This window comes from Moschus berezovskii, chromosome X (genome assembly GCF_049115385.1).
Source record: "Moschus berezovskii isolate FMDL1 chromosome X, NW_MosBer_1.0, whole genome shotgun sequence".
Taxonomy (NCBI): Eukaryota; Metazoa; Chordata; class Mammalia; order Artiodactyla; family Moschidae; genus Moschus; species Moschus berezovskii.
In genome coordinates, this window is record NC_142488.1 from 17,506,027 (window position 1) to 17,521,663 (window position 15,637).

At 38.6% G+C, this 15,637-nt stretch overlaps 1 protein-coding gene across 1 annotated transcript in view; it reads right to left on the minus strand.

Moving 5' to 3' along the window:
• The window catches only part of BEND2 (BEN domain containing 2), a 53,000-nt gene extending 39,412 nt beyond the window's left edge, over positions 1 to 13,588 (minus strand). Inside the window, exons 1-3 of the mRNA XM_088834252.1 lie at positions 13,573 to 13,588; positions 8,661 to 8,849; positions 2,241 to 2,383 (exon numbers count right to left, since the gene is read on the minus strand). Coding sequence (XP_088690378.1) covers positions 2,241 to 2,383; positions 8,661 to 8,849; positions 13,573 to 13,588 — 348 coding nt within the window. The remainder of the gene's footprint in view (positions 1 to 2,240; positions 2,384 to 8,660; positions 8,850 to 13,572) is intronic.
• Between the last annotated feature and the right edge of the window lie 2,049 nt (positions 13,589 to 15,637).

Genomic DNA, 15,637 nt, shown 5'->3' on the forward strand with positions numbered 1-15,637 from the left:
CGTACTGTGGTTAAACAATTACCATAACTTTAAGTTACGCAGTTCAGTTAACATTTAGGAAAATTTTGTGAAAGACAAGAACTCTCTGTAATATATTCATAACTCTTCCATAAATCTAAGTGAAAGAAAGTGAAGCCACTCAGTCGTGTCTGACTCTTTGCGACCCCATGGACTGTAGCCCACCAGGCTCCTCCGTCCATGGAATTTTCCAGGCAAGAGTACTGGAGTGGATTGCCATTTCCTTCTCCAGGGGATCTTCCTGACCCAGGGATCGAACCCAGGTCTCCTGCATTGCAGGCAGACGCTTTACCATCTGAGCTACCAGGGAATTCCCCATAAATCTAAAACCATTTCAAAAATTAGAAAATTTACTGAAGCAGGGTACAAAACTGCTATGACTTTCTACTAGATAAGGAAAAGAGGGAAATAAAATGGTAAAGTACTCATGTAAGAGAAATATTTCCTTGGGGTCACAAGTTCAGAGTAACTCCATAGTAAATGAAAGCTGAAAAGAATTTTAATCATTTTCTTTATGAAAGCAAGTGTGAATATATTTAGCAATTATCAATTAATACTACAAAAATATTCAGTCTGATGTACATTCATTAATGACACTTCCACCTTCTTCACAATCAGGTGTTCATGTTCCTACAGAGGGAGGATTTATTAATAAACCAAAAGGAAATATAAAAGAAAGAATCGAAAGAAAAGCTTTAAGACTTCAATTTCGCTTACAAGCATCAAAGGCCTAAAGGACCTCTGCCCACTGCAGGCATTACAATAACATGGAAAGATATTTGCAGAACTGTTTTCTCATTAAGACAACTATAGTTAAGACATTTTCCATTAAGCTTAACTCCTTATGTACTTCAGGATGGAAAGACTAGTCTAGTAATCTGGCACCAGAACTGCTTTAAAAACAAATATTTCTAATCACAAAGAACTAAATGTTATATGACTTTTAACTTTCAAATAATCCAACAGTGACACTCTGTGGACAAAGCAGGAAGCACTTAAGCACCTGTTTTTCTTAATAAAATTACTCTAAGACACCTTAAATCCCTTTTTGGAATAAAACACAGTATAAATAAGTAAACAGACAGCAAATAGCCATTTAATTATAATAACTCTTTATTCTAAGGCTAAATTATGGATTATAAGGATAATTTTGATAGAACTATACCAAGTAATTATCAGTGTCTTTGTTTTTAAAATTATCTGAATTAGCCCCGCATTACAAATTTATTAGGCAGTAAAAATTTTATGGAATTATAATAGATCAGTAATTATAAAAACAATATTTTCATCTTACCCTTCTACAATGCTTTATGCTTTTCAAAGTACTTCCACATAAGTATGTCAAAAACCATGGCTCTTGGAAGGCAAATAACACTATCCCCCAAAGATTAAAACATTGGGGCTGACAGAAGTTAAAAGAACTGCCTACACTAATTAGGTGGTATTACTATCCTCATCCTTATGTAAGTAAATTACTGTATTTTCTGTTAAACTTAATTATAAACAGTTTAATAATCTATTTTATTCAACTTCAGAGATCTAAAAGCATAGCACAATATGATGAAAATGTAAAATAGCACAACCACTTCAAAAAACCATTTGTCAGTTTCTTATAAACCTTAATCTACCCTGTGACCCAGTATCTCTACTCCTGAGGATTTACCCAAATTAAATGTAAACCTATGTTGACAAAGGGACTCCCATAATAATATTCATAGCCACTTTACTCGTAATAACCACAAACTGGAAACAACCCTAATGTCCATTAAAAGGAGAATGAATAAACAAATCATAGATATTCATACAATGGAATATTACTCAGTAATAAATGGAAATGAAACATTGCTACAACCAGATGAATTTCAAAACATTACTCTAAGGAAAAGAGACCATGGCATGAAAGAATGCACACTGTGTGATTTTAATTATAAAGTTCTAGAAGAGGCAAAACTAATCTATGATGGAAAAAACATCAGAATGGTATTTCAAGGCTCAAGCGGATGGAGACTTACTGGGAACAGTTATGAGGGAACTTTCTGAGATGATGTAAATATTCTTTACCTTGATAGAGGGGGGCATACATATTTGTTGAAACTCACTGAACTTAAGATCTCAAGTTATACTTAAGATCTGTGCATTTCACTGTATGAAATTAAACTCAATCTATTAAAAGAAATAAAGCTGAATGAAAAAAAGAAAAATTTTCACTTTACTGTACAAACCATGCAATTGTCTTCTGGAAGAGATAGTCGCCCTTTTTTGCACAATGGCATAGACTCCACTTCCTCTGAGTCAGGGTTACCTCTTTTTAAACTTGCCAGACATGAAACTACTTGGTTATTTAATGCTGCAAAATCTTCAATTTCTGAAAAGCAAATGCATAAAAAAGTTACTTAACACTCTTACTGATTTAATAAATTTAATATGGATGGATATGTTTTCAGAATGCCAAGTCAGGTTGAATTGGGAGTTCTAGCTGAATTTTAGAGAACAACAAAATGAGAATTCTTCTATTAGTGATTTAGGATAAACTTTTAAAAATTGAAGGACTTTATTGCCCACAAGTATGAATAAGAACCCAGAACAAACACAGTTCTAAATTGTGAAGCAAATGTTTTACAATCTAAAAGCTACAGCATAAGTGCTGAAAACAAATGAACAGAGCATGAGTCTCCAGGTGTTTCTTGACTTCCTACTTTTGCATTCCAGTCCCCTATAATGAAAAGGACATCTTTTTTGGGTGTTAGTTCTAAAAGGTCTTGTGGGTCTTCATAGAACCGTTCGACTTTGGCTTCTTCAGCGTTACTGGTTGGGGCATAGGCTTGGATTACTATAATACTGAATGGTTTGCCTTGGAAACGAACAGAGATCATTCTGTCATTTTTGAGACTGCATCCAAGTACTGCATTTCGGACTCTTTTGTTGACCATGACAGCTACTCCATTTCTTCTAAGGGATTCCTGCCCACAGTAGTAGATATAATGGTCATCTGAGTTAAATTCACCCATTCCAGTCCATTTTAGTTCACTGATTCCTAGAATGTCTACGTTCACTCTTGTCATCTCCTGTTTGACCACTTCCAATTTGCCTTGATTCATGGACCTAACATTCCAGGTTCCTATGCAATATTGCTCTTTACAGCATCGGACCTTGCTTCTATCACCAGTCACGTCCACACCCGGGTATTGGTTTTGCTTTGGCTCCATCCCTTCATTCTTTCTGGAGTTACTTCTCCACTGATCTCCAGTAGAATACTGGGCACCTACCAACCTGGGGAATTCCTCATTCAGTATCCATCACTAATAAATATCATAACCCTGAAATACAATTCCTTTTCTTTTTTTACTCTCTCTTTATTTCATATAGTACTTTGACCCATACTGTACACTGAGCAATTTTACATGCCATTTATAACTTTTAAAATATTTTAAATGCCTGCATAATATTCTATTATGTGTATGTCCACAGGTTATGTTATTTGTTTTCTGTTGCAGGACATTAATACGGCTTCCAATTGCTCACTATTCTGCTATAATGATGTGTACACATTCAAATGTAAATAGTTATGTATATCTCTGAGTAGTTCCTTATAATGGATATATAGAAGAATCCCTAGGTCAAAGGCTATGAATCTTTCAGGGGCTCTTGACAGGTGCTGCCAAAATGTCCAAAAACATTACACTAATTTACATTCATAAAAACTGTAGTGCAATTGTTTTTCTCCATTAACACTAAAACAAATCAGGTAAAAATTGCTAATCTGATTGATCAAAGTTTATCTCATTTTTGTATCCCATTCATATATATATATATATATATATATATATCTTGTTAGTAATGCAATTGAATATTTTTCAGATGTTTTCTATTAAGATTTCTTGTCCTGTAACTTGTTATTTTTCATGTCCATGTCCTCTGCTCATTGCCCTATTAGAGTTTCAGTGTTTCCTGTTTGATTTGCATGATTCTTGCTATCTTAAGGGTAGTAACTCTGGAAAATGCATATTTTCAGGAAATACTTTTCCCAGGTATTGATGTGACTTTTGAGGTCTGAGTTTGTGAGATAGGGAGGGGTAATTTGTCCTTAACTTTATCAAATGCATTAATATTTTTGTGCTTTCTTGAACTGCTTCTATACTCAATCTTCCACTAGTATTAGAAAAAAACATTCAACTATGCTTTCATCTAGTCTTCCATACTTCCATTTACTGCATGTTCAGCTCTTTAATTTATCTTGAAGTTATTTAAGAGTGATGTGAGGCAAAATCAAGTGGGCTTCCCCATTTCTAATAGTTAACCATCCATGCCAGCATGATTTGCTATGTAATATGTTATTCATATTAATATACTGTAGTATATTAACTCTAAATTCTTTATTCTGTTTATGATCTTCCTATTGCATTAAATCTGGCTCCCTACTTCAAAACTAGTACCATAATATTTCAATAATTGTACTTTTATATGTTTTGTGTGTTTGATATGGTAAATTACCACCTGTCCATTAAATAGGTTTTCCATATGGGGAGGGAGGTGGGTTCAAGATGGGGAACAGATGCATACCCGGGGCGGATTCATGTCAATGTATGGCAAAACCAACACAATATTGTAAAGTAATTAGCCTCCAATTAAAAAAAAAAAAGGTACACTAGGGTATTTTTTTTTCAACCAGGAAAAATTTGTGTTTCTCCACTTACTCAAGCCTTGTTTCATGACCCTCAGTAAAGTATGTGCTTTCTTTTCATATAGGTTCTGTTACTTTTTTATTCCTTACAATTTAAAATATTTATTTGTAGCCATTCTCTGTTGGGGTTTTTTCCCTATATATCTTCTAAATTGTTTGATGCTGGTATGTGAGAAAATAATCTGTCCTTATAACTTAAAAAATTATCTAAACTGCCCCAAGGAAAAAAAAATCTCAACAGATCTATAACAATTTAAAAGATTGAATCAATCACCACAAATCTCCCAGTAAAGAAAAGGTCTGGACCAGAGGACCTCAATGCTGGATTCTACCAAACATTTAAGGAGAAATTAACACACCAATCCTTCTCAAACTCTTCCAAAAAATTTAAGAATTACACCCTGATACCAAAGTCAGATAAAGACATTATAAGAAAAAAAAAACAGGCCAATATCCCTTATGAATACAGATGTAAAAATCCTCATCAAAATATTAGCAAGTCTAATCCAACAGCATATTAAAAGAATTATTCACCATGACCAAGAAGGATTTATCCTAGGAATGCAAGGTTGGTTTAACATAAGAAAACCAATCAATGTAACACATCACATTAATAGAATAAAGAGGGGAAAAAAACATGATCATATCAATTAATGCCAAAAAGACATCAGACAAAATCCAACATCATTTCTTACAAAAATTCTCAGAAAGCCAGGAACAGAGGGGAAATTCCACAACTAGATAAATGGTATTTATGAAAAACCCACAGCTAACATCACATTCAGTGGTGAGTGACTCGAAAGCTTTTCCCCTACGATCAGGAGCAAGAAAAGGATGCCCACTTTCACCACTATCAACATTATACTAAAAATCTTAACCAGAGCTATTAGGCTGTCTGGAGGCGGAAATGCCAAACCACTCCAGTACACTAGCTGTGAGAACCCCATGAACCATACAAAAAGGCAAAAAGATAAGACACTGAAAGAGGAACCCCCCAGGTCGGAAGGTGTCCAGTATGCTACTGGGGAAGAGCAGAGGATGACTAATACCACCAAAAAGAATGAAGCGGCTGGGCCAAAGGGGAATTGACACTAAGCTGTGGATGTGATTCGTGAGGAAAGTAAAATCTAATGATGTAAAGAACAGTATTGCATAGGAGCCTGGAATGTTAGGTCCATGAATCAAGGCAAATTAGAAGCGGTCAAACAGAAGATGGCAAGAGTGAACATCAAAATTTTAGGAATCAGTGAACTAAAATGGACAGCAATGGGTGAATTTAATTCAGATGACCATTATACCTACTACTGTGGGCAAGAATCCCTTAGAAGAAATGGAGTAGCCCTCATAAATCAACAAAAGAGTCCGAAATGCAGTACTTGGTGCAACCTTAAAAATGACAGAATGATCTCAGTTCTTTTCCAAGGCAAACCATTCAACATCACAGTAACCCAAGACCATGCCTCTACCACTCATGCTGAAGAAGCTGAAGTTAATCAGTTCTATGAAGAGTTAAAAGACCTCCTACAACTAACACCAAAAAAAAGATGTCCTATTCATCACAGGAGATTGGAAGTAGGAAGTCAAGAGATACCTGGAGTAACAGGCAAGTTTGGCCGTGGAATACAAAATGAAGCAGAGCAAAGGCTAACAGAATTCTGCCAAGAGAAAGCATAGTCACCTTAAAACTACATATTAAAAAAACTAAGATCATGGCATCTGGTCCTATCACTTTATGGCAAAGGGAAAAGGTGGAAGCACTGACAGATTTCCTCTGTCAAGCCTATGGTCTTTCTAGTAGTCATGTACAGATGTGAGAGCTGAACAATAAAGAAGGCAGAGCACCATAAGAATTGATGCTTTTGAACTATGGTGCTGGAGAAGACTCTTGGGAGTCCCTTGGAAAGCAAGCAGATCAAACCAGTCAATCTTAAAGGAAATCAACCCTGAATACTCTTTGGAGGGACTGATGCTGAAGCTGAAGCTCCAATTATTTGGCCACCTGATACAAACAGCTAACTCACTGGAAAAGACTCTGATGATGGGAAAGATTGAGGGCAGAAGGAGAAGAAGGAGACAGAGGATGTTTGAATGGCATCACCAATTCAATGGACCTGAACTTGGGCAAACTCCAGGAGATGGTGAGGGGCAGGGAGGTCTAGCGTGCTGCAGTCCATGGGGTCATGGAGAGTTGGACACAACTTGGCAACTGAGCAACAACAATTAGGCTGTCTTATGCTACCCTGAACACTTACAAATGATTAAAATTGTAAATATATATATTTTACCATAATAAGAAAACTACCTAGCCACCTTCTCTGAAATCTCCTAAATTTTTCTTTCATTAGATAAGATAAAAGGGATCCAACTATAAGTACTGCTTTGCAACCTCCTTTTTCTACTAAACATGTATTGGTCTTCTCAAATAAAATCCTCTAGGTATACTGCAATCACTTTAACAGCTTCTCAGTTTCCTATCATGCAAATAGGCCATGCATAATTTATTTAACCAGTCCCTAACTCATGTATATTCAAGTTGCTTCTAAAGTTTTCCCTCTGGCAAAGAACATGGCTGAACAGTCTTGCACTTCTGCAAGTAGTTCTGTGGGATAAATTCTTAGAAGCAGAAATGATAGGTAAAAGGGTATCCACAACTGAAAATTCTCCTCTATTTCTTTCCACACTAAGGAGGGCTGTTGTTGATATTTATAATACACTAAGAAAGCATCCTGTTGGTCCTGTATATAGTTTTAAAACCAGAACCAATAAAAAGTGATGACTTCTGGCATCATTTAGACCAGGGTTGGCAAACTACAGCCTGCAGACCAAACCCACCCTGCTGCCTGTTTTTATGTAGCCCAGGAGCTACAAATGGTTTTAGCTGAAGGGTTTTTTTCCCCACATTTTTAAGCTTTAAATTTTAAAAAACACAAACAAAAGAAGACATGAAATGGAAAAATTACAGTAAATTCAAATTTCAGCATCTATAAAGTTTGAGAGAAACACAGCCATATACTCGTCTACTCATATAATGTTCTTTTCCTGTTTCAACAGCAGAATTGAGTAGCTGCAACAAGAGGCCTTACAACTGCAAATCTTAAAATATTTACTATCTGGCCCTTTACAGAAAAAGTTTGCTAACCTCCAATCAAAGCAGCAATATTTCAATGTTTTAAAGAGTAGTAAACCCAATTCTCTATGCAAACGGCGAAGAGCATACTGTCATATAGTTAATGAGGGGATGTTCCCAAGGGGTTAATGTCTCCTGGCTCTGTGTATAAGTGAGGAGGCAATGGGTCTCCCATTTCCTTGTGATTGTGGCTGAGAAGCAACCACCAGGACGACAAGTAGCTAGAGTTCTGGTTGCAGGATTCTACTTTCCATGGACTTTTTCTTGGGTGCTAATGTAAATAAAATGCTGTGTTTTGAATTTCAAGTTCCAAATGTTTATTGCTTGTATACAGGGAAGGTATTGGCATTAACCTTGTATCCTGAGAACCTTGCTTATAACTGCTATTTATTAATTTATCAATTATATAATTGCTTGCTATAATTGCTTAGGAGGTTTTTTGGTGATTCTTTAAGACCTTCAACATAGAAAATCATGTCATCTATTCCATGGACTCTTGACCCAAGCTGTTTCTCCCAAAAGTTCAATTTTAGCTTTGCCACCAAATAGTTATAATTTTAGTTGCCAGGTATAAATAATTTTTCAGAGACAAAATATACTCTCCCCAGTGCTTTCCAAGGCTACCTCCCCACTCCCCATAGAACAAAAACAGTAAAGGAGACATGACAGAGCTTAAATAGATGGAAAATGCAAGCACAACTAAATACTGTGCTATCAGCTTGGCCTTCTGATAATAAAGAAATATGGTAAGAGTTAGAGGAATGTTTAAGCAATTTACTGGAAATGGGGACTGGGGATCAAAATTTCGCACAGGCGGAAACTTAACGAAATTACCATATGAAAATTCAGGCAGTTCCTCAGGGAAATCACTGTCATCGTCAGAATCTGTTAGTAGAACCAAAACTTCATCATCAGAAAGTGAGTCCTCAGTAATATCTGTATCAGAGTCTTGTATTATCACAACTTCAACATCATTATCATCATCATCATCACTGTCGTCTCCAACAGATAAAACTACACAATCTAAGAAGAAGCAAAGAGAATGTGTAGATCAGATGCCACATTAAATAAAAAGTTTCTAGCGAAAACTACCTTATGAAGTTATGGAGTGTTTAAGAAACATTTTAGCTGAAACAAATTAAATATTTTCATATCTCCAATCATCGCCAAGTTAGCTAAGAAATCAATTGCTTAGTATAAAGCTTAGAGAGATATATGTATACATAAACACAAATAGTATTATTTCTAGGACCTTAAATTCTAAAGAGCAATAAATTTCTTCTCCTTTAAGAAATTAGACCACCTGGCCCATGTACTGTGTTCAGTGATGTGCTTTTAACTTTTAAATGATACAACTAAGATTATACAACCACACTCTGGGGTGACCATGAATTTCCAAACTTGTTCTCTAAAAATTAATATTAATCTTTAGGATACTAAATAATGGAGAAATAACATACAAAAGTAATATTATTATCAAAAATTAAATATAAATTGACTCTCACAAAATGTGAAATAGATGACTACAAGTAAACTACCTGTGAAATATAAACTTGGCAAACTTCGTATTTTAATGAATACAAAAGATAGCACAATATGCAAACTGTAAAGTATATAAATGAGCTTTCTTATTTCCTAAAGTTGGTCTGAAAAAAGAACATGTTTAAGCTTTAAGTATTAACTTATATATTTTGGATTCAGTATATTTATTTCAAATAGACCAAAGTACTAGAATAAAGTAATGAGCCAGTGTAAGATGGTGTGAAAATGGTACTAAATTAGGAGTCACGTAGTGTAGGTTACAATTCAGGCTCTCTAGCTATCCAGAGATATGAACTCTGGGCCAGATATATCTACTCTTTTGCCTCTGCTTTGTCATCCATAAAACTTTGGGGTTGGCTTTGGAGAGTTGCAGTGAACTCTATCTACTTAATAGTCCTCAAAGAAATAAAACAAAACTTTAGAAACTACCTGGTATCCAAACAAAAGGAAACTGGTTAAATAAATTATGGTAGTTCTATATGATAGAATGGTATATTGACAATGAGAAGAACATTCTCAACATTTATTAATATTAGAAATGCTTGTGAAATAATCTTAAAGGAGCGAAAAGATTCAAAGCAGAAAAATACAGCATAATCTTAACTTTGAGAGCTGAAGGAAACATACCAATGGTTATCTCTATGTCACTATTTCTGGGTGGCAAAATTATCTTCATTAGATTTCTTTGTATTTGTTAAGATACTCTACAATAAAGTTTAGACTTCAAAAATCAAAAGAAAATAACAAAAGCAAAGGCAATTGAAATTTTATATTTAAGATAAGCTTTTGTACATCAACAGATCTTTCAAACTAGTATGAGTAAAGCAATTGACAATTCCACTATGGTTTCTCAGTTAATTTGCAAAATTCCAATTAATTTCTTTAGGTAGACGCATAGCCTTCACAGGCAATTTTTAAGACACTATAACATTTAGAAGTTGTTTGAAGATTATGCTCCCAAGATGCAAGGAACTAAGTTGCCATGAATTTATCAAGTAACACACTTCACAATGATGAGGGCTGAAACCTGCCTTTCATATAACAACTACTGCAAAAAATGAAAAGTGAAAGTGTTAGTCACTCAATCATGCCCAATTCTTTGTGATCCCATGGACTGTAGCTTGCCAGACTCCTCAGTCCATGGAATTCTCCAGGCAAGAATACTGGAAAGGGTTGCCATTCCCTTTTCCAGGGGATCTTCCCAACCCAGGGGTTGAACCCAGGTCTCCTGCATTGCAGGAAGATTCTTTACTGTCTTAGCCACCAGGGAAGCCTACTTCAAAGAATATACACAGAATATACACAACTAAACAGGACAGATAACAATGGCCAGATCATTCCTTTCTTTTTTTTTGTTTTTAGCAAAAATGTGCATCAGAACAATCACTTTCTAAATCTTCTGTCAGGACTCTACAAAGCAGTCTTTCTACTCTCTCAATCAACTTTAAAGACTACGAAGTCTGCCTGATCCCAAAGGATAATACTGTGTCCTGTCGCCCTGCATTTGCTACAGGCAGGCTTGAAACTGAACTGACCCCATGCCCTGCTTTATAAAACAATGCATACAAAAGATGCTTGTAAAATCTCTACTTGTAAACATTAAACCAGTTGACGACCTCCTGTTATAAAACCTGGGAGCAGTCCTAATTCGGAGAAAACTGGGTAGAGGAGGGAGGGAAGCTATCCTCAACTTACTAAATTAAGTCTTTTCTACCGAACCATGCTCAACAACCCATACAGCCGGCAGGTTGGTCCTGGAGCTCGCTCAGAAGGGTCCTCACATTTTGCAGTGTTCTCTGACTCCTGCATCTGCCCTCTTGAAGCAAAGAATGCACTCTGCGCCGGGATTTCTCCATACATATATCTTTATTTTCTTTCTCTTAATTTGCATATTTACCATAAAACACAGAGGCTGCCCAATCTGTCTTTGATCAAACACAGCCTCAAAGTCAACGCCCCAATCTCAAAAGATGTTATAATGAATCAACTCGCTAGCTTGTCAATTCTATAAACTGAAAATTCCACATAAAATGTTGGTGCTGAGTATGCTGTAGGGTATACAGAAATAGAAATATAAGGCACACATGAAACATATGTTATGAACCAATGTTACCTCAGCGAAATGCAAATCTAAAAGGAAATAACAATAAAGTTTCAATATTTTTTAAAAGTCTACATAATGGCTGAAAGTCTTGGTCCTTCTTGGAACCCAACCCCCTCTGACAGAGAAAAGAAAGAATAAAGGATTTGTTCCAGAAAAGCAGCACAAAGTACTCAAAAAATAAGTGGCTAAATCTCAAAAGCCCACAATGTTCCGACATCCCTGGAGGGGGGGTTGGGGGGAGAGGACGGACACCCCATCCCCCAAAGTGCTGCTACAATTTGAGGTTAGAACTGGCTGTGCCAGCAAAGCAAATCCTTTCCTTCCAGGAGTGCCCCAGCCATTAAGCCAAATCACTTTCCTGTGCAATGCAGCTGCTGGTGGCCCAAGCACCAGAAGCCTTGCAATAAAGTTCAAAAAACTAGTACAGCCACTATGGAGAACAGTGTGGCAATTCCTTAAAAAATTGGAAATAGATCTGCCATACAACCCAGCAATCCCACTGCTGGGTATACACACCAAGGAAACCAGAAGTGAAGGAGACATGTGTACCCCAATGTTCATCGCAGCACTGTTTATAATAGGCAGGACATGGAAGCAACCTAGATGTCCATCAGCAGACAAATGGATAAGAAAGCTGTGGAACATATACACAATGGAGTATTACTCAGCCATTAAAAGGAATACTTTTGAATCAGTTCTAATGAGGTAGATGAAACTGGAGCCTATTATATAGAGTGAAGTAAGCCAGAAAGAAAAACACCAATACAGTATACTAACGCATATACATGGAATTTAGAAAGGTGGTAATGATAACCCTGTATGCAAGACAGCAAAAGAGACACAGATGTAAAGAACAGTCTTTGGGACTCTGTGGGAGAAGGCGAGGGTGGGATGGTTTGGGAGAATGGCATTGAAGCATGTATATTATCATATGTGAAACGAATCATCAGGCCAGGTTCAATGCATGATACAAGATGCTCGGGGCTGGTGTACTGGGATGAACCATAGGGATGGGATGGGGAGGGAGGTGGGAGGGGGGTTCAAGATGGGGAACACATGTACACCCAGGGCAGATTCATGTCAATGTATGGCAAAACCAATACAATATTGTAAGGTAATTAGCCTCCAATTAAAATTAAGTTTTAAAAAAGAGAGAGAAAAAAAAGAAAATTCAAAACTGTAAACAAAATAATAAAACTGCGGCTACACACAACTGCTTTGCGTGCCAGTGTGGCACCCGCCCTCTGGAGGGTGCGGTAAACAACCAAGGTGGCCGAACCTCTGGCACCGTGAGGATTGAGACTATTCTACCGCCACTAGAGGTCCTGGAAATAACTGCCGCCCTCACGCGGAAAACAAGGCAGGCTCTCACCACATGCTGGCGCCATTAGAATCAACGTCCTCTGGGATCATGTCAAGTCCCAAAGACGCCATAAACGCCAGAGACCTGAAAGCCTCAGGATCCCCTAAACCCCTACCCAGAATGCCATGAACTCTGCAACCGCCTTGAGCCCCAGAATCCTCTTGAGCCCCTAGGACACCAGAAAACCTGTACCCCCTGGCATGCTCTGGGACACCATGAACTGGATCACATCATGCCGCGACGCCATGAACCTAGGACTCCATTATATCTAGATAGTCTCAAGCCTCACGGACACCATGAACTCCAGGACCCCAAAAGCCCCAGATTACCTCAAACCCTGAGAAACCATGAATCCCGGGACTCCAGAAGCCCCAAATCACCTTAAATCTCAGAGATTCCATGAACCCCAGAACTCCCAAAAGCCCCAGAACCCTCAACCCTGGGAACCCACAAGCTTTGGGTCACCTCTAACCCCTGGGGCACCATGAACCCCGGGACCCCAAAAGCCCCAGGACCAGCCAGAGCCTCTCGAACACCCTAGACCCGGGTATGCCTGACCAGTACGCGACTGAAGCCGAGAGGCCATAACCAGGCCCGCCCTGGCCGATACCCAGTCAGTCCTGTGGTGGCCCACGCAACCGTCTAAACGGACTGGGCTCAAACCATATCAGAACCTTTCCCCGAACCACGTAAGGAGAGGAAAAAGCTAGTGGGGGTCAGCTTTGGGGGCATCTTACCTTCCTCGTCGGACATTGTGAGGCAGGACCCTCAGGCTGGGCGTCTGCGCTGCTGCCGGAACGAGACTCGGCTCGCGGAATAACTGCCACAGACTGAGGTGCGGAAGCGAAAGTGCGCAAACCACCCAAGCTTCTACGGCTGCGCAGTAGAGCCTGGCTCCCCCCGCAGGGGAGGGGGACACCAGGCAGGACGCCAAGTGCGGTGGTTTGCCTCCCTCCCTTTCTACCTAACTGTACCTTTTCGACACATACGAAAAAAATAAGTGAACTGGTAGCCACCAGAGTAATTCTACCATAGGAAACTTGTAGACTGTAAGTGATTTGAGTTCAGACTTTGTCTAAGGTTTTCTGGGTTTTGTACTCATATTCAACACCAGCTTTGGGTACAAATCCGGGAATAATCCAACTTTCAAAATGTGCCTTTAATAAGGCCCATTAAATCTTTGCCGGGGGCTTTCCAGGTGGCACTAGGGGTAAAGAACCCGCCTGCCATTTTAGGGGACATTAGAGACGGGGGTTCGATCCCTCGTTCGGGAAGATCCCCTGGAGGAGAGCATGGCAATCCACTCCAGGATACTTGCCTGGATAATCTCCATGGACAGAAGAGCCTGGCGGGCTACAGTCCATAGGGTCGCAAAGAATCGGACACGATTGATGCAACTTAGCACACGGCACACATCTGTGCCACCCTGCCCTTTAGATGGACCGCTCCTTACTTGCTATTTTCCAACAGCCATGCGCGTGCACCATTCCGCCACTAAGTAATAACAGCTACAATTTACGGAGTGCTGAATGGCAACCCACTCCAGTATTCTTGCCTGGAAAACCTCACGGACGGAGGAGCCTGGTAGGCTACAGTCCATGGGGTCGCAAAGAGTCGGACACGACTGAGAGACTTCACTTTCTTTCTTTCCTTTCTTTCTCTATTTCTCTCTCTCTTTCTTTCTTTCCACATGCCAGTCACTAAGAAGTTGGTATTACTGTCACATAGTAAAAATGAGAAAACTGAGGCTTAAAGAGTTTCATTAACTTGCTCAAAACCCCAAAGCTGGTGGCAGAGTTCTGATTTGAACAAAGGTATTGTCCCCCCACCCCACGCCCAGACCCACGCCTCCCTGCCCCATAGCAGATACTCCCATCCCCTGTTATTCTATCGTGCTCAATTGCTTCTGGAACTTTCTCACATTCCTTGAAGCCTGTTCCAGAAGGACATTTGTCTTAATAATACCTGTACCAAGACCCTTTTCTACAGACCCCTGGTAACGAACTAGTAGCTTCTTCTCTAGGATTCCACAGTGGGTTCCTGTCACCTCTTTTTAGCACTTGTCACTTTGCCTGATAACAGAAATCTGTGTGGACATTCTTCTCTCCTTCTAAGTTCCAGAAGAAAAGCACCACATCTTCTTTATATTTAAATGGCACTTCCCTCCCAAGGTTCTAAGAATTAAATGTTATAAAATATAGAGCACCTAGCACAGTGCCTGGAATTTTGGTTTCATTTCACCAGGGCAGTTATACAGTGACTCTTGGCACTGTACATCTTGTCATTTGGGTGGAAGGGTAAGAGTTTCTTCACTTGTAAGAAAGAAGGATCTATCTCCTTGGGTAGAAATGTAGAGTTGCTTCCCGGGAGTACAAGAGTGTAAATATGTGTAAGAGGGTGCACAAGCAAGCTGAGTGATAGAAAGGATGCAGTATGCTGGTGTTAAAATCTAACACAAACAGAGACCAGACTTGAAAATTCCCTGAGCATACAAAACCAGTTTAGTCACACAAGCAAAGCTTAATTTAGTTTATTTTGCAAGGCAAGTGAGGCTAACTTCACCTGGCTCACTTCTTGCTTATGCTTCTAAATATCATAGGTGAAACAAATTATTCCCCAAAATTGATATGAGGTAACCATTAACCAATTCTCTCATTTAAGAAAATTCTAATATTATAATGAATCTCTGTGAAGAAAATCACTGCCTCCACACTATATAAGCTGATTTATAACAATATACCTCTGCGTCTCATTCCATATTTTAGTTTCAGTGCTTCTGGTCTGCAAAAGGTCCTTTTGGTG